Below are 20,000 nucleotides of genomic sequence, written 5' to 3'. Positions count from 1 at the left end.
ACCAACCAATACATCAACCAACCAATACATCAACCAACCGATACATCAACCAACCAATACATCAACCAACCGATACATCAACCAACCAATACATCAACCAACCAATACATCAACCAACCAATACATCAACCAACCAATACACCAACCAACCAATACACCAACCAATACATCAACCAACCAATACATCAACCAACCAATACACCAACCAACCAATACACCAACCAACCAATACATCAACCAACCAATACACCAACCAACCAATACACCAACCAATACATCAACCAACCAATACACCAACCAATACATCAACCAACCAATACATCAACCAACCGATACATCATCCAACCAATACATCAACCAACCAATACATCAACCAATACATCAACCAACCAATACATCAACCAACCAATACACCAACCAACCAATACACCAACCAATACATCAACCAACCAATACACCAACCAATACATCAACCAACCAATACATCAACCAACCGATACATCATCCAACCAATACATCAACCAACCAATACATCAACCAATACATCAACCAACCAATACATCAACCAACCAATACACAAACCAACCAATACATCAACCAACCAATACACCAACCAACCAATACATCAACCAACCAATACATCAACCAATACATCAACCAACCAATACATCAACCAATACATCAACCAACCAATACACCCATACACCAATCAATCCATAATCACAGCATCAGGTATCATCAACTGGCCCCCAGGAGTGCAGTTCTATCCTAGTAGAGGATGCTGGGTAGTGTAGTGGTATAGCAGTAGAGGATGCTGGCTAATGTAGTGGTATAGCAGTAGAGGATGCTGGGTAGTGTAGTGGTATAGCAGTAGAGGATGCTGGGTAGTGTAGTGGTATAGCAGTAGAGGATGCTGGGTAGTGTAGTGGTATAGCAGTAGAGGATATTGGGTAGTGTAGTGGTATAGCAGTAGAGGATGCTGGCTAGTGTAGTGGTAGAGCAGTAGAGGATGCTGGCTAGTGTAGTGGTAGAGCAGTAGAGGATGCTGGGTATTGTAGGGGTATAGCAGTAGAGGGTGCTGGCTAGTGTAGTGGTATAGCAGTAGAGGGTGCTGGCTAGTGTAGTGGTAGAGCAGTAGAGGATGCTGGGTATTGTAGGGGTATAGCAGTAGAGGGTGCTGGCTAGTGTAGTGGTAGAGCATTAGAGGGTGCTGGCTAGTGTAGTGGTATAGCAGTAGAGGATGCTGGGTATTGTAGGGGTATAGCAGTAGAGGATGCTGGCTAGTGTAGTGGTAGAGCAGTAGAGGATGCTGGCTAGTGTAGTGGTATAGCAGTAGAGGATGCTGGGTATTGTAGGGGTATAGCAGTAGAGGGTGCTGGCTAGTGTAGTGGTAGAGCATTAGAGGGTGCTGGCTAGTGTAGTGGTATAGCAGTAGAGGATGCTGGGTATGTAGTGGTAGAGCAGTGGAGGATGCTGGGTAGTGTAGTTCTACCTTAACCAGGATGTATGAGTGGAGGATCATGAGGTTGGTGTTCATCTCAGCAGGGATTCTGATCTTCTGTGTCTGCAGCTCAGTGTACATACTGAACAGCACGTCATGGGCGCTACGGTAGTTCCCTGGAACACACATGCACACAAACACGTCCTTTAAGATATGTACATGACTGTGTGTATATTTATGACTGTGTGTATATTTATGACTGTGTGTATGTACAGTACCAGTCAAAAGTGTGGACACACCTACTCATTCCAGGGTTCTAGAACACCTACTCATTCCAGGGTTCTAGAACACCTACTCATTCCAGGGTTCTAGAACACCTACTCATTCCAGGGTTCTAGAACACCTACTCATTCAAGGGGTTTTATTTTTATTTTTTTTACTATTTTCCACATTGTAGAATAATAGTGAGAACATCAACACTATGAAATAACACATATAGAATATGGAATCATGTAGTAACCAAAAAAGTGTTGAACAAATAAAACAATATTTTACATTTGAGATACTTTAAAGTAGCCACCCTTTAGTTAGTACCTAACCCACCCTTTAGTTAGTACCTAACCCACCCTTTAGTTAGTACCTAACCCACCCTTTAGTTAGTACCTAACCCACCCTTTAGTTAGTACCTAACCCACCCTTTAGTTAGTACCTAACCCACCCTTTAGTTAGTACCTAACCCACCCTTTAGTTAGTACCTAACCCACCCTTTAGTTAGTACCTAACCCACCCTTTAGTTAGTACCTAACCCACCCTTTAGTTAGTACCTAACCCACCCTTTAGTTAGTACCTAACCCACCCTTTAGTTAGTACCTAACCCACCCTTTAGTTAGTACCTAACCCACCCTTTAGTTAGTACCTAACCCACCCTTTAGTTAGTACCTAACCCACCCTTTAGTTAGTACCTAACCCACCCTTTAGTTAGTACCTAACCCACCCTTTAGTTAGTACCTAACCCACCCTTTAGTTAGTACCTAACCCACCCTTTAGTTAGTACCTAACCCACCCTTTAGTTAGTACCTAACCCACCCTTTAGTTAGTACCTAACCCACCCTTTAGTTAGTACCTAACCCACCCTTTAGTTAGTACCTAACCCACCCTTTAGTTAGTATCTAACCCACCCTTTAGTTAGTACCTAACCCTAACCCACCCTTTAGTTAGTACCTAACCCACCCTTTAGTTAGTACCTAACCCACCCTTTAGTTAGTACCTAACCCACCCTTTAGTTAGTACCTAACCCACCCTTTAGTTAGTACCTAACCCACCCTTTAGTTAGTACCTAACCCACCCTTTAGTTAGTACCTAACCCACCCTTTAGTTAGTACCTAACCCACCCTTTAGTTAGTACCTAACCCACCCTTTAGTTAGTACCTAACCCACCCTTTAGTTAGTACCTAACCCACCCTTTAGTTAGTACCTAACCCACCCTTTAGTTAGTACCTAACCCACCCTTTAGTTAGTACCTAACCCACCCTTTAGTTAGTACCTAACCCACCCTTTAGTTAGTACCTAACCCACCCTTTAGTTAGTACCTAACCCACCCTTTAGTTAGTACCTAACCCACCCTTTAGTTAGTACCTAACCCACCCTTTAGTTAGTACCTAACCCACCCTTTAGTTAGTACCTAACCCACCCTTTAGTTAGTACCTAACCCACCCTTTAGTTAGTACCTAACCCACCCTTTAGTTAGTACCTAACCCACCCTTTAGTTAGTACCTAACCCACCCTTTAGTTAGTACCTAACCCACCCTTTAGTTAGTACCTAACCCACCCTTTAGTTAGTACCTAACCCACCCTTTAGTTAGTACCTAACCCACCCTTTAGTTAGTACCTAACCCACCCTTTAGTTAGTACCTAACCCACCCTTTAGTTAGTACCTAACCCACCCTTTAGTTAGTACCTAACCCACCCTTTAGTTAGTACCTAACCCACCCTTTAGTTAGTATCTAACCCACCCTTTAGTTAGTACCTAACCCTAACCCACCCTTTAGTTAGTACCTAACCCACCCTTTAGTTAGTACCTAACCCACCCTTTAGTTAGTACCTAACCCACCCTTTAGTTAGTACCTAACCCACCCTTTAGTTAGTACCTAACCCACCCTTTAGTTAGTACCTAACCCACCCTTTAGTTAGTACCTAACCCACCCTTTAGTTAGTACCTAACCCACCCTTTAGTTAGTACCTAACCCACCCTTTAGTTAGTACCTAACCCACCCTTTAGTTAGTACCTAACCCACCCTTTAGTTAGTACCTAACCCACCCTTTGCCTTCATGACAACTTTGCATACCTCTCTATATATATATGTGAGTGTGTACCTGCAGACTGCTCCTCTCTATATATATATATGTGAGTGTGTACCTGCAGACTGCTCCTCTCTATATATATATGTGAGTGTGTACCTGCAGACTGCTCCTCTCTATATATATATATGTGAGTGTGTACCTGCAGACTGCTCCTCTCTATATATATATGTGAGTGTGTACCTGCAGACTGCTCCTCTCTATATATATATATGTGAGTGTGTACCTGCAGACTGCTCCTCTCTATATATATATGTGATTGTGTACCTGCAGACTGCTCCTCTCTATATATATATGTGAGTGTGTACCTGCAGACTGCTCCTCTCTCTATATATATATGTGAGTGTGTACCTGCAGACTGCTCCTCTCTATATATATATGTGAGTGTGTACCTGCAGACTGCTCCTCTCTATATATATATGTGAGTGTGTACCTGCAGACTGCTCCTCTCTCTATATATATATGTGAGTGTGTACCTGCAGACTGCTCCTCTCTATATATATATATGTGAGTGTGTACCTGCAGACTGCTCCTCTCTATATATATATGTGAGTGTGTACCTGCAGACTGCTCCTCTCTATATATATATATATGTGAGTGTGTACCTGCAGACTGCTCCTCTCTCTATATATATATATGTGAGTGTGTACCTGCAGACTGCTCCTCTCTATATATATATATGTGAGTGTGTACCTGCAGACTGCTCCTCTCTATATATATATATGTGAGTGTGTACCTGCAGACTGCTCCTCTCTATATATATATATGTGATTGTGTACCTGCAGACTGCTCCTCTCTATATATATATATGTGAGTGTGTACCTGCAGACTGCTCCTCTCTATATATATATGTGAGTGTGTACCTGCAGACTGCTCCTCTCTATATATATATGTGATTGTGTACCTGCAGACTGCTCCTCTCTATATATATATGTGATTGTGTACCTGCAGACTGCTCCTCTCTATATATATATATGTGATTGTGTACCTGCAGACTGCTCCTCTCTATATATATATATGTGAGTGTGTACCTGCAGACTGCTCCTCTCTATATATATATATGTGATTGTGTACCTGCAGACTGCTCCTCTCTATATATATATGTGATTGTGTACCTGCAGACTGCTCCTCTCTATATATATATATGTGATTGTGTACCTGCAGACTGCTCCTCTCTATATATATATGTGAGTGTGTACCTGCAGACTGCTCCTCTCTATATATATATATGTGAGTGTGTACCTGCAGACTGCTCCTCTCTATATATATATGTGAGTGTGTACCTGCAGACTGCTCCTCTCTATATATATATATGTGATTGTGTACCTGCAGACTGCTCCTCTCTATATATATATATGTGAGTGTGTACCTGCAGACTGCTCCTCTCTATATATATATGTGATTGTGTACCTGCAGACTGCTCCTCTCTATATATATATATGTGATTGTGTACCTGCAGACTGCTCCTCTCTATATATATATGTGATTGTGTACCTGCAGACTGCTCCTCTCTATATATATATGTGAGTGTGTACCTGCAGACTGCTCCTCTCTATATATATATGTGAGTGTGTACCTGCAGACTGCTCCTCTCTCTATATATATATGTGATTGTGTACCTGCAGACTGCTCCTCTCTATATATATATGTGATTGTGTACCTGCAGACTGCTCCTCTCTATATATATATATGTGAGTGTGTACCTGCAGACTGCTCCTCTCTATATATATATATGTGAGTGTGTACCTGCAGACTGCTCCTCTCTATATATATATATGTGATTGTGTACCTGCAGACTGCTCCTCTCTATATATATATATGTGAGTGTGTACCTGCAGACTGCTCCTCTCTATATATATATGTGATTGTGTACCTGCAGACTGTTCCTCTCTATATATATATATGTGATTGTGTACCTGCAGACTGCTCCTCTCTATATATATATGTGATTGTGTACCTGCAGACTGCTCCTCTCTATATATATATATGTGAGTGTGTACCTGCAGACTGCTCCTCTCTATATATATATGTGATTGTGTACCTGCAGACTGCTCCTCTCTATATATATATATGTGAGTGTGTACCTGCAGACTGCTCCTCTCTCTATATATATATGTGATTGTGTACCTGCAGACTGCTCCTCTCTATATATATATATGTGATTGTGTACCTGCAGACTGCTCCTCTCTATATATATATATGTGATTGTGTACCTGCAGACTGCTCCTCTCTATATATATATATGTGAGTGTGTACCTGCAGACTGCTCCTCTCTCTATATATATATGTGAGTGTGTACCTGCAGACTGCTCCTCTCTATATATATATATGTGATTGTGTACCTGCAGACTGCTCCTCTCTATATATATATATGTGATTGTGTACCTGCAGACTGCTCCTCTCTATATATATATATGTGAGTGTGTACCTGCAGACTGCTCCTCTCTCTATATATATATGTGAGTGTGTACCTGCAGACTGCTCCTCTCTATATATATATATGTGAGTGTGTACCTGCAGACTGCTCCTCTCTCTATATATATATGTGAGTGTGTACCTGCAGACTGCTCCTCTCTATATATATATATGTGAGTGTGTACCTGCAGACTGCTCCTCTCTCTATATATATATGTGAGTGTGTACCTGCAGACTGCTCCTCTCTATATATATATATGTGAGTGTGTACCTGCAGACTGCTCCTCTCTCTATATATATATGTGAGTGTGTACCTGCAGACTGCTCCTCTCTATATATATATATGTGAGTGTGTACCTGCAGACTGCTCCTCTCTATATATATATATGTGAGTGTGTACCTGCAGACTGCTCCTCTCTATATATATATATGTGAGTGTGTACCTGCAGACTGCTCCTCTCTATATATATATATGTGAGTGTGTACCTGCAGACTGCTCCTCTCTCTATATATATGTGTGAGTGTGTACCTGCAGACTGCTCCTCTCTATATATATGTGAGTGTGTACCTGCAGACTGCTCCTCTCTCTATATATATATGTGATTGTGTACCTGCAGACTGCTCCTCTCTATATATATATGTGATTGTGTACCTGCAGACTGCTCCTCTCTATATATATATATGTGATTGTGTACCTGCAGACTGCTCCTCTCTATATATATATGTGAGTGTGTACCTGCAGACTGCTCCTCTCTATATATATATGTGAGTGTGTACCTGCAGACTGCTCCTCTCTATATATATATGTGATTGTGTACCTGCAGACTGCTCCTCTCTATATATATATATGTGAGTGTGTACCTGCAGACTGCTCCTCTCTATATATATATATGTGAGTGTGTACCTGCAGACTGCTCCTCTCTATATATATATGTGAGTGTGTACCTGCAGACTGCTCCTCTCTATATATATATATGTGAGTGTGTACCTGCAGACTGCTCCTCTCTATATATATATATGTGAGTGTGTACCTGCAGACTGCTCCTCTCTATATATATATATGTGAGTGTGTACCTGCAGACTGCTCCTCTCTATATATATATATGTGAGTGTGTACCTGCAGACTGCTCCTCTCTCTATATATATGTGTGAGTGTGTACCTGCAGACTGCTCCTCTCTATATATATGTGAGTGTGTACCTGCAGACTGCTCCTCTCTAGCGATGATGATGGCAGTACACGCTGCCTCTCTGTACTGCAGCAGGCCCATGTAGAGACGGAACAGGTACTTGGCATCCTGGGAGGAAAGGGGGAAGACAACACCACTACTCAGTGATTGGCTGCCATCTGACAGGGAGCCTATCAGACGGCACGTCAGAGAGAGCAAACGCACGGATTGGGTGGCAGGTGGAGGGGTGGGGACAGAGAGCCCACACAATGCTTATAGTGTAAAATACAAATCTCTCTCACAGACAGACAGACAGACAGACAGACAGACAGACAGACAGACAGACAGACAGACAGACAGACAGATATTGATAAGTTAGTATAATATTGATTACCTTGGGCATGCCGTCACTTTCCCCCATCAGGTAATCAATCAGCTGATTGGTCAAAGACTCATCCTTGGCTTGGCCCACCTGGAAAACACACACACACACACACACACAGTCTTGTATAACTAACCTTGTGGGGACACACTTACCCTAAACACACAGTCTTGTATAACTAACCTTGTGGGGACACACTTACCCTAAACACACAGTCTTGTATAACTAACCTTGTGGGGACACACTTACCCTAAACACGCAGTCTTGTATAACTAACCTTGTGGGGACACACTTAACCTAAACACACAGTCTTGTATAACTAACCTTGTGGGGACACACTTACCCTAAACACACAGTCTTGTATAACTAACCTTGTGGGGACACACTTACCCTAAACACGCAGTCTTGTATAACTAACCTTGTGGGGACACACTTAACCTAAACACACGGTCTTGTATAACTAACCTTGTGGGGACACACTTACCCTAAACACACAGTCTTGTATAACTAACCTTGTGGGGACACACTTACCGTAAACACACAGTCTTGTATAACTAACCTTGTGGGGACACACTTACCCTAAACACACAGTCTTGTATAACTAACCTTGTGGGGACACACTTACCCTAAACACACGGTCTTGTATAACTAACCTTGTGGGGACACACTTACCCTAAACACGCAGTCTTGTATAACTAACCTTGTGGGGACACACTTAACCTAAACACACAGTCTTGTATAACTAACCTTGTTGGGACACACTTACCCTAAACACACAGTCTTGTATAACTAACCTTGTGGGGACACACTTACCCTAAACACACGGTCTTGTATAACTAACCTTGTGGGGACACACTTACCCTAAACACACAGTCTTGTATAACTAACCTTGTGGGGACACACTTACCCTAAACACACAGTCTTGTATAACTAACCTTGTGGGGACACTCTTACCCTAAACACACAGTCTTGTATAACTAACCTTGTGGGGACACAATTCCGTCCTATTCAAAATATTATTTTTCCTAACCCATACTCTTAACCCTAGTTTCTAACCCATACTCTTAACCCTAGTTCCTAACCCTAGTTCCTAACCCATACTCTTAACCCTAGTTCCTAACCCATACTCTTAACCCTAGTTCCTAACCCATACTCTCAACCCTAGTTCCTAACCCATACTCTCAACCCTAGTTCCTAACCCATACTCTTAACCCTAGTTCCTAACCCATACTCTTAACCCTAGTTCCTAACCCATACTCTCAACCCTAGTTCCTAACCCATACTCTCAACCCTAGTTCCTAACCCATACTCTTAACCCTAGTTCGTAACCCATCCTAACCCATACTCTTAACCCTAAACCATACTCTTAACCCTAGTTCCTAACCCATACTCTTAACCCTAAACCCTAGTTCCTAACCCATACTCTTAACCCTAGTTCCTAACCCATACTCTTAACCCTAGTTCTTAACCCTAGTTCCTAACCCATACTCTCAACCCTAGTTCCTGACCCATACTCTTAACCCTAGTTCCTAACCCTAGTTCCTAACCCATCCTAACCCATACTCTTAACCCTAGTTCCTAACCAATACTCTCAACCCTAGTTCCTAACCCATACTCTCAACCCTAGTTCCTAACCCATCCTAACCCATACTCTTAACCCTAGTTCCTAACCCATCCTAACCCATACTCTTAACCCTAAACCATACTCTTAAGCCTAGTGCCTAACCCATACTCTTAACCCTAAACCCTAGTTCCTAACCCATACTCTTAACCCTAAACCCTAGTTCCTAACCCATACTCTTAACCCTAGTTCCTAACCCATACTCTTAACCCTAGTTCCTAACCCTAACTCCTAACCCATCCTAACCCATACTCTTAACCCTAACCCATATTCTTAACCCTAGTTCCTAACCTATACTCTTAACCCTAGTTCCTAACCCTAAACTCTAGTTCCTAACCCTAACCCTAGTTCCTAACCCATACTCTTAACCCTAGTTCCTAACCCATACTCTTAACCCTAGTTCCTAACCCTAAACCTTAGTTCCTAACCCTAACCCTAGTTCCTAACCCATACTCTTAACCCTAGTTCCTAACCCATACTCTTAACCCTAGTTCCTAACCCTAGTTCCTAACCCTAGTTCCTAACCCTAACCCTAGTTCCTAACCCATACTCTTAACCCTAAACCCTAGTTCCTAACCCATACTCTTAACCCCCTCTTAACCCTAGTTCCTAACCCATACTCTTAACCCCCTCTTAACCCTAGTTCCTAACCCATACTCTTAACCCTAGTTCCTAACCCTAGTTCCTAACCCTAAACCCTAGTTCCTAACCCATACTCTTAACCCTAGTTCCTAACCCATACTCTTAACCCTAGTTCCTAACCCATACTCTTAACCCCCTCTTAACCCTAGTTCCTAACCCATACTCTTAACCCTAGTTCCTAACCCATAGTCTTAACCCTAGTTCCTAACCCATAGTCTTAACCCTAACCCTAGTTCCTAAACCATACTCTTAACCCTAAAACTAACCTTAGCTCTTAGCTTAACCCTAACCCTAGTTCCTAACCCTAAAACTAACCTTAGCTCCTAACCATAATTCTAACCTTAACCCTAACCCTAGTTCCTAACCCATACTCTTAACCCTAAACCTAAAAATAACCTTAGCTCCTAACCCTAATTCTAACCTTAAAACCCCCTAGAAACAGTTAAACACACACACACACACACTCCTGTCACCGTCTCTATAGCCATCTCGATGGCCAGGTTGTCATCAGTGTTGGGACATTTCAGGAAGTGCTTCAGGGCCTGAGAGAGAGAGAGAGAGAGAGAGAGAGAGAGAGAGAGAGAGAAGAGAGAGAGGGTGGGTGAGTGAGTGAGTGAATGGGCCAATTTATTAATGGGGGGTGGATGGATGAATGGATAGATAGATAGACAGAAGGGATGAATGGATAGATAGACAGACAGAAGGGATGAATGGATAGATAGACAGACAGAAGGGATGAATGGATAGATAGATAGACAGAAGGGATGAATGGATAGATAGATAGACAGAAGGGATGAATGGATAGATAGACAGACAGAAGGGATGAATGGATAGATAGATAGACAGAAGGGATGAATGGATAGATAGACAGACAGAAGGGATGAATGGATAGATAGACAGACAGAAGGGATGAATGGATAGATAGACAGACAGAAGGGATGAATGGATAGATAGACAGACAGAAGGGATGAATGGATAGATAGAGAGTACTTTGCTGTACTGATAGATAGATATAGATAGATAAATACTTTGCTGTACTGATAGATATATATAGATATATTGATTAGTACTTTGCTGTACTGATAGATAGATAGATAGATAGATATAGATAGACCATTGTAAATACAACCCATATTTATGCTTATTTATTTTATCGTGTCCTTTAACCATTTGTACATTGTTAAAACACTGTATATATATATATATAATATGACATTTGTAATGTCTTTACTGTTTTGAAACCTCTGTATGTGTAATGTTTACTGTTAATTTTTGTTGTTTTTCACTTTATATTTTCACTTTGTATGTTGTCTACCTCACTTGCTTTGGCAATGTTAACACATGTTTCCCATGCCAATAAAGCCCTTGAATTGAATTGAATGGATAGATAGATAGAGAGTACTTTGCTGTACTGATAGATAGATAGATATAGATAGATAGATGGATAGATAGATGAGTACTTTGCTGTACTGATAGATAGATAGATAGATAGATAGATAGATAGATAGATAGATAGATGAGTACTTTGCTGTACTGTTAGATAGATAGATAGATAGATAGATAGATAGATGAGTACTTTGCTGTACTGATAGATATATAGATAGATAGATAGATAGATAGATAGATAGATAGATAGATAGATAGATAGATGAGTACTTTGCTATACTGATAGATAGATAGATAGATAGATGAGTACTTTGCTGTACTGATAGATAGATACATAGATAGATAGATAGATAGATAGATGAGTACTTTGCTGTACTGATAGATATATAGATAGATAGATAGATAGATAGATAGATAGATAGATAGATAGATGAGTACTTTGCTATACTGATAGATAGATAGATAGATAGATAGATAGATAGATGAGTACTTTGCTGTACTGGCCACACTTGTGGAAGAACCTCCCAGCCTGCAGGTGTTTGTTCTCCCCCTGGAAGTAGAGAGCCATACTCTGGTAGTCCTCCTGGGTGGCCTCAGAGCCTGCACACACACACACACACACACATACACACACACACACACACACACACATTCACTACTTTCCACTTATTATGATGCATCAACACTAACAGGGTACATCTGATAGACTCCCCCCTCCTACACTCTCCCCACAGACACCCCCCCCCCCTCTCAGCCCCCAGACACCCCCCTCCTCCCCGTAGACACACAGACCCCCCACCCCCCAGCCCAGACCCCCTCCCTCCCCGTAGACACAGAGAGAGACTGACTGATGATGTCAGCGTAGCTGTCCATCTGCCCGTGTTGCTGTGCCAGCTGGAAGGCCTCGTCGTTACAGTGGGACAACACCAGGAACTGGATGGCTGAGCCGTAGTCACTTAGACGCAGGAAGAACCTGAAACACACACACACACAGATAGACATGAACACACACACACACACACAGAGATAGACATAAACAAACAGACTCACACACACACACACACACACACAGACTCACACACACACACAAACACACCACTTAGAATCATAATAAAAGTAGTCTGTCTCGCAGCCTGACTGTCTGTCTCGCAGCCTGACTGTCTGTCTCGCAGCCTGACTGTCTGTCTCGCAGCCTGACTGTCTCGCTGACTGACTGTCTGTCTGACTGTCTGTCTCGCTGCCTGACTTTCTCGCTGCCTGACTTTCTCGCTGCCTGACTGTCTCGCTGCCTGACTGTCTGTCTCGCTGCCTGACTGTCTGTCTCGCTGCCTGACTGTCTGTCTCGCTGCCTGACTGTCTGTCTTGCTGCCTGACAGTCTCGCTGACTGTCTGTCTAGCTGCCTGACTGTCTGTCTCGCTGCCTGACTGTCTGTCTCGCTGCCTGACTGTCTGTCTCGCTGCCTGACTGTCTGTCTCGCTGCCTGTCTGTCTCGCTGACTGACTGTCTGTCTTGCTGCCTGACAGTCTCGCTGACTGTCTGTCTAGCTGCCTGACTGTCTGTCTCACTGCCTGACTGTCTGTCTCACTGCCTGACTGTCCCGCTGCCTGACTGTCTCTCCCTCTGACTGTGTGACAGTCCTTCTGACTGTCCCTCTGACTGTGTGTCTCGCTGCCTGACAGTCCCCACCTGGCAACCATCTTGGCCCCGTCGATGCTCTGCGTCTCCCTGACAATGCGGACGGCGTCTTCAGGGTTGTTGAGGTGATCCAGCAACACCCGGATCACGTTGTCCCAGTCCCTGGCACTCTCATAGGCCTGGGCAGCCTCCTTAAACCTGTCACACACAATATTATCCCAGTCCCTCACACAGCCTCCTTAAACCTGACACACACAATATTATCCCAGTCCCTCACACAGCCTCCTTAAAACTGACACACACAATATTATCCCAGTCCCTCACACAGCATCCTTAAACCTGTCACACACAATATTATCCCAGTCCCTCACACAGCCTCCTTAAACCATCATATTATCCCTCACACTGCCTCCTTAAACCATAATATTATCCCAGTCCCTCACACTGCCTCCTTAAACCATAATATTATCCCTCACACTGCCTCCTTAAACCATAATATTATCCCAGTCCCTCACACTGACTCCTTAAACCATAATACTATCCCAGTCCCTCACACTGCCTCCTTAAACCATAATATTATCCCTCACACTGCCTCCTTAAACCATAATATTATCCCTCACACTGCCTCCTTAAACCATAATATTATCCCTCACACTGCCTCCTTAAACTATAATATTATCTCAGTCCCTCACACTGCCTCCTTAAACCATAATATTATCCCTCACACTGCCTCCTTAAACCATAATATTAACCCTCACACTGCCTCCTTAAACCATAATATTATCCCTCACACTGACTCCTTAAACCATAATATTATCCCTCACACTGACTCCTTAAACCATAATATTATCCCTCACACTGCCTCCTTAAACCATAATATTATCCCTCACACTGCCTCCTTAAACCATAATATTATCCCTCACACTGTCTCCTTAAACCATAATATTATCCCAGTCCCTCACACTGCCTCCTTAAACCATAATATTATCCCTCACACTGCCTCCTTAAACCATAATATTATCCCTCACACTGTCTCCTTAAACCATAATATTATCCCAGTCCCTCACACTGATTCCTTAAACCATAATATTATCCCAGTCCCTCACACTGCCTCCTTAAACCATAATATTCTCCCTCACACTGCCTCCTTAAACCATAATATTATCCTTCACACTGACTCCTTAAACCATAATATTATCCCTCACACTGCCTCCTTAAACCATAATATTATCCCTCACACTGTCTCCTTAAACCATAATATTATCCCAGTCCCTCACACTGTCTCCTTAAACCATAATATTATCCCAGTCCCTCACACTGTCTCCTTAAACCATAATATTATCCCAGTCCCTCACACTGTCTCCTTAAACCATAATATTATCCCAGTCCCTCACACTGCCTCCTTAAACCATAATATTATCCCAGTCCCTCACACTGCCTCCTTAAACCATAATATTATCCCTCACACTGTCTCCTTAAACCATAATATTATCCCTCACACTGCCTCCTTAAAACATAATATTATCCCTCACACTGCCTCCTTAAACCATAATATTATCCCTCACACTGACTCCTTAAACCATAATATTATCCCAGTCCCTCACACTGACTCCTTAAACCATAATATTATCCCAGTCCCTCACACTGCCTCCTTAAACCATAATATTATCCCTCACACTGACTCCTTAAACCATAATATTATCCCTCACACTGCCTCCTTAAACCATAATATTATCCCAGTCCCTCACACTGCCTCCTTAAACTATAATATTATCCCTCACACTGCCTCCTTAAACCATAATATTATCCCAGTCCCTCACACTGCCTCAAACCATAATATAATCCCTCACACTGCCTCCTTAAACCATACTATTATCCCAGTCCCTCACACTGCCTCCTTAAACCATAATATTATCCCTCACACTGCCTCCTTACACCATAATATTATCCCTCACACTGTCTCCTTAAACCATAATATTATCCCTCACACTGCCTCCTTAAACCATAATATTATCCCAGTCCCTCACACTGCCTCCTTAAACCATAATATTATCCCAGTCCCTCACACTGCCTCTTTAAACCATAATATTATCCCTCACACTGCCTCCTTAAATCATAATATTATCCCAGTCCCTCACACTGCCTCCTTAAACCATAATATTATCCCTCACACTGCCTCCTTAAACCATAATAGTATCCCTCACACTGCCTCCTTAAACCATAATATTATCCCAGTCCCTCACACTGCCTCCTTAAACCATAATATTATCCCTCACACTGCCTCCTTAAACCATAATATTATCCCTCACACTGTCTCCTTAAACCATAATATTATCCCTCACACTGACTCCTTAAACCATAATATTATCCTTCACACTGCCTCCTTAAACCATAATATTATCCCAGTCCCTCACACTGCCTCCTTAAACCATAATATTATCCCAGTCCCTCACACTGCCTCCTTAAACCATAATATTATCCCTCACACTGCCTCCTTAAACCATAATATTACCCCTCACACTGCCTCCTTAAACCATAATATTATCCCTCACACTGCCTCCTTAAACCATAATATTATCCCTCACACTGCCTCCTTAAACCATAATATTATCCCTCACACTGTCTCCTTAAACCATAATATTATCCCTCACACTGCCTCCTTAAACCATAATATTATCCCAGTCCCTCACACTGCCTCCTTAAACCATAATATTATCCCTCACACTGCCTCCATAAACCATAATATTACCCCAGTCCCTCACACTGCCTCCTTAAACCATAATATTTTCCCTCACACTGTCTCCTCAAACCATAATATTATCCCAGTCCCTCACACTGCCTCCTTAAACCATAATATTATCCCAGTCCCTCACACTGATTCCTTAAACCATAATATTATCCCAGTCCCTCACACTGTCTCCTTAAACCCTAATATTAACCCTCACACTGTCTCCTTAAACCATAATACTATCCCTCACACTGCCTCCTTAAACCATAATATTATTCCAGTCCCTCACACTGCCTCCTTAAACCATAATATTATCCCTCACACTGTCTCCTTAAACCATAATATTATCCCTCACACTGTCTCCTTAAACCATAATATTATCCCTCACACTGCCTCCTTAAACCATAATATTATCCCTCACACTGTCTCCTTAAACCATAATATTATCCCTCACACTGCCTCCTTAAACCATAATATTATCCCTCACACTGTCTCCTTAAACCATAATATTATCCCTCACACTGCCTCCTTAAACCATAATATTATCCCAGTCCCTCACACTGCCTCCTTAAACCATAATATTATCCCTCACACTGCCTCCTTAAACCACAATATTATCCCTCACACTGCCTCCTTAAACCATAATATTATCCCTCACACTGCCTCCTTAAACCATAATATTATCCCAGTCCCTCACACTGTCTCCTTAAACCATAATATTATCCCTCACACTGTCTCCTTAAACCATAATATTATCCCTCACACTGCCTCCTTAAACCATAATATTATCCCTCACACTGTCTCCTTAAACCATAATATTATCCCTCACACTGCCTCCTTAAACCATAATATTATCCCTCACACTGTCTCCTTAAACCATAATATTATCCCTCACACTGCCTCCTTAAACCATAATACTATCCCAGTCCCTCACACTGTCTCCTTAAACCATACTATTATCCCTCACACTGACTCCTTAAACAATAATATTATCCCTCACACTGCCTCCTTAAACCATAATATTATCCCAGTCCCTCACACTGACTCCTTAAACCATAATATTATCCCAGTCCCTCACACTGATTCCTTAAACCATAATATTATCCCAGTCCCTCACACTGACTCCTTAAACCATAATATTATCCCAGTCCCTCACACTGATTCCTTAAACCATAATATTATCCCTCACACTGCCTCCTTAAACCATAATATTATCCCTCACACTGTCTCCTTAAACCATAATATTATCCCTCACACTGCCTCCTTAAACCATAATATTATCCCAGTCCCTCACACTGCCTCCTTAAACCATAATATTATCCCTCACACTGTCTCCTTAAACCATAATATTATCCCAGTCCCTCACACTGACTCCTTAAACCATAATATTATCCCAGTCCCTCACACTGCCTCCTTAAACCATAATATTATCCCTCACACTGTCTCCTTAAACCATAATATTATCCCTCACACTGCCACCTTAAACCATAATATTATCCCAGTCCCTCACACTGCCTCCTTAAACCATAATATTATCCCTCACACTGTCTCCTTAAACCATAATATTATCCCTCACACTGCCTCCTTAAACCATAATATTATCCCTCACATTGTCTCCTTAAACCATAATATTATCCCTCACACTGTCTCCTTAAACCATAATATTATCCCAGTCCCTCACACTGTCTCCTTAAACCATAATATTATCCCAGTCCCTCACACTGCCTCCTTAAACCATAATATTATCCCTCACACTGCCTCCTTAAACCATAATATTATCCCTCACACTGCCTCCTTAAACCATAATATTATCCCTCACACTGTCTCCTTAAACCATAATATTATCCCAGTCCCTCACACTCTCTCCTTAAACCACAATATTATCCCAGTCCCTCACACTGTCTCCTTAAACCATAATATTATCCCAGTCCCTCACACTGTCTCCTTAAACCATAATATTATCCATCACACTGGCTCCTTAAACCATAATATTATCCCAGTCCCTCACACTGTCTCCTTAAACCATAATATTATCCCAGTCCCTCACACTGCCTCCTTAAACCATAATATTATCCCTCACAATGTCTCCTTAAACCATAATATTATCCCAGTCCCTCACACTGCCTCCTTAAACCATAATATTATCCCAGTCCCTCACACTGCCTCCTTAAACCATAATATTATCCCTCACACTGCCTCCTTAAACCATAATATTATCCCTCACACTGACTCCTTAAACCATAATATTATCCCTCACACTGCCTCCTTAAACCATAATATTATCCCTCACACTGACTCCTTAAACCATAATATTATCCCTCACACTGCCTCCTTAAACCATAATATTATCCCTCACACTGCCTCCTTAAACCATAATATTATCCCTCACACTGACTCCTTAAACCATAATATTATCCCTCACACTGCCTCCTTAAACCATAATATTATCCCAGTCCCTCACACTGCCTCCTTAAACCATAATATTATCCCTCACACTGCCTCCTTAAACCATAATATTATCCCTCACACTGTCTCCTTAAACCATAATATTATCCCTCACACTGCCTCCTTAAACCATAATATTATCCCTCACACTGCCTCCTTAAACCATAATATTATCCCAGTCCCTCACACTGTCTCCTTAAACCATAATATTATCCCAGTCCCTCACACTGCCTCCTTAAACCATAATATTATCCCTCACAATGTCTCCTTAAACCATAATATTATCCCAGTCCCTCACACTGCCTCCTTAAACCATAATATTATCCCAGTCCCTCACACTGCCTCCTTAAACCATAATATTATCCCAGTCCCTCACACTGCCTCCTTAAACCATAATATTATCCCTCACACTGTCTCCTTAAACCATAATATTATCCCTCACACTGCCTCCTTAAACCATAATATTATCCCAGTCCCTCACACTGCCTCCTTAAACCATAATATTATCCCTCACACTGTCTCCTTAAACCATGGAGGTTGTACCTACTTGCCGTCCACCTCCTTGGCCTTGGCGTACTGCAGGTGGATCTTAGGAGAGGAGACCTGAGGAAGTAACTCTCCTACTTTAGACCTGAGAGAGAGAGAGAGAGAGAGAGACGTTGGCTGAAAATATTAGAGTATGTGTTTTTCTGTGTGTGTGTGTGTGTGTGTGTGTGTGTGTGTGTGTGTGTGTGTGTGTGTCTCACCAGTTCTTGCAGCGTATGTAGACTGAGGCAGCCTTGTCATAGTACTGCCCCTTCTCATACAGCTGGGCTGCTTCAGAGAACTGCTGTAGAAACACAACACAGACCGAGAGAATTACTACTGTCTCTTCTGATACAGACAGAGAGGGAGAATTACTACTGTCTCTTCTGATACAGACAGAGAGGGATAATTACTACTGTCCCTTCTGATACAACACAGACAGAGAGGGAGAATTACTACTGTCTCTTCTGATACAGACAGAGAGGGAGAATTACTACTGTCTCTTCTGATACAGACAGAGAGGGAGAATTACTACTGTCTCTTCTGATACAGACAGAGAGGGAGAATTACTACTGTCTCTTCTGATACAGACCGAGAGGGAGAATTACTACTGTCTCTTCTGATACAACACAGACCGAGATAATTACTACTGTCTCTTCTGATACAGACAGAGAGGGAGAATTACTACTGTCTCTTCTGATACAGACAGAGAGGGATAATTACTACTGTCTCTTCTGATACAGACCGAGAGGGAGAATTACTACTGTCTCTTCTGATACAGACAGAGATAATTACTACTGTCTCTTCTGATACAGACAGAGAGAATTACTACTGTCTCTTCTGATACAGACAGAGATAATTACTACTGTCTCTTCTGATACAGACAGAGATAATTACTACTGTCTCTTCTGATACAGACAGAGAGAATTACTACTGTCCCTTCTGATACAGACAGAGAGAATTACTACTGTCTCTTCTGATACAGACAGAGATGGAGAATTACTACTGTCTCTTCTGATACAGACAGAGAGAATTACTACTGTCTCTTCTGATACTTCTGACAGATATAAATAGAGAGAGATATAGGTAGAGAGTGAAACCTTCATGTTCTCCAGTATAACCCCACAGTATTTCTTCAGGACAGATAGAAATAGATAGAGGTAGAGAGTGATACCTTCAGGACAGATAGAAACAGAGAGAGATAGAGGTAGAGACTGATACCTTCAGGACAGATAGAAACAGAGAGAGATAGAG

The 20,000-nt window shown here is 42.0% G+C and overlaps 1 protein-coding gene across 3 annotated transcripts in view; it reads right to left on the bottom strand.

Moving 5' to 3' along the window:
* Window positions 1-20,000, bottom strand: part of LOC118936828 (WD repeat-containing protein 19-like) — an 84,520-nt gene that overhangs the window by 14,327 nt on the left and 50,193 nt on the right. For all 3 annotated transcript variants that reach the window (XM_036934225.1, XM_036934226.1, XM_036934223.1), the window contains exons 24-32: window positions 18,968-19,050; window positions 18,769-18,852; window positions 13,100-13,246; window positions 12,261-12,385; window positions 11,903-12,012; window positions 10,500-10,568; window positions 7,776-7,853; window positions 7,414-7,510; window positions 1,493-1,617 (exon numbers count right to left, since the gene is read on the bottom strand). In XM_036934225.1, coding sequence (XP_036790120.1) covers window positions 1,493-1,617; window positions 7,414-7,510; window positions 7,776-7,853; window positions 10,500-10,568; window positions 11,903-12,012; window positions 12,261-12,385; window positions 13,100-13,246; window positions 18,769-18,852; window positions 18,968-19,050 — 918 coding nt within the window. The remainder of the gene's footprint in view (window positions 1-1,492; window positions 1,618-7,413; window positions 7,511-7,775; window positions 7,854-10,499; window positions 10,569-11,902; window positions 12,013-12,260; window positions 12,386-13,099; window positions 13,247-18,768; window positions 18,853-18,967; window positions 19,051-20,000) is intronic.

Source organism: Oncorhynchus mykiss, chromosome 10 (genome assembly GCF_013265735.2).
Source record: "Oncorhynchus mykiss isolate Arlee chromosome 10, USDA_OmykA_1.1, whole genome shotgun sequence".
In the NCBI taxonomy this organism is placed as follows: domain Eukaryota; kingdom Metazoa; phylum Chordata; class Actinopteri; order Salmoniformes; family Salmonidae; genus Oncorhynchus; species Oncorhynchus mykiss.
This window is presented reverse-complemented; position numbering and strand designations above follow the sequence as displayed.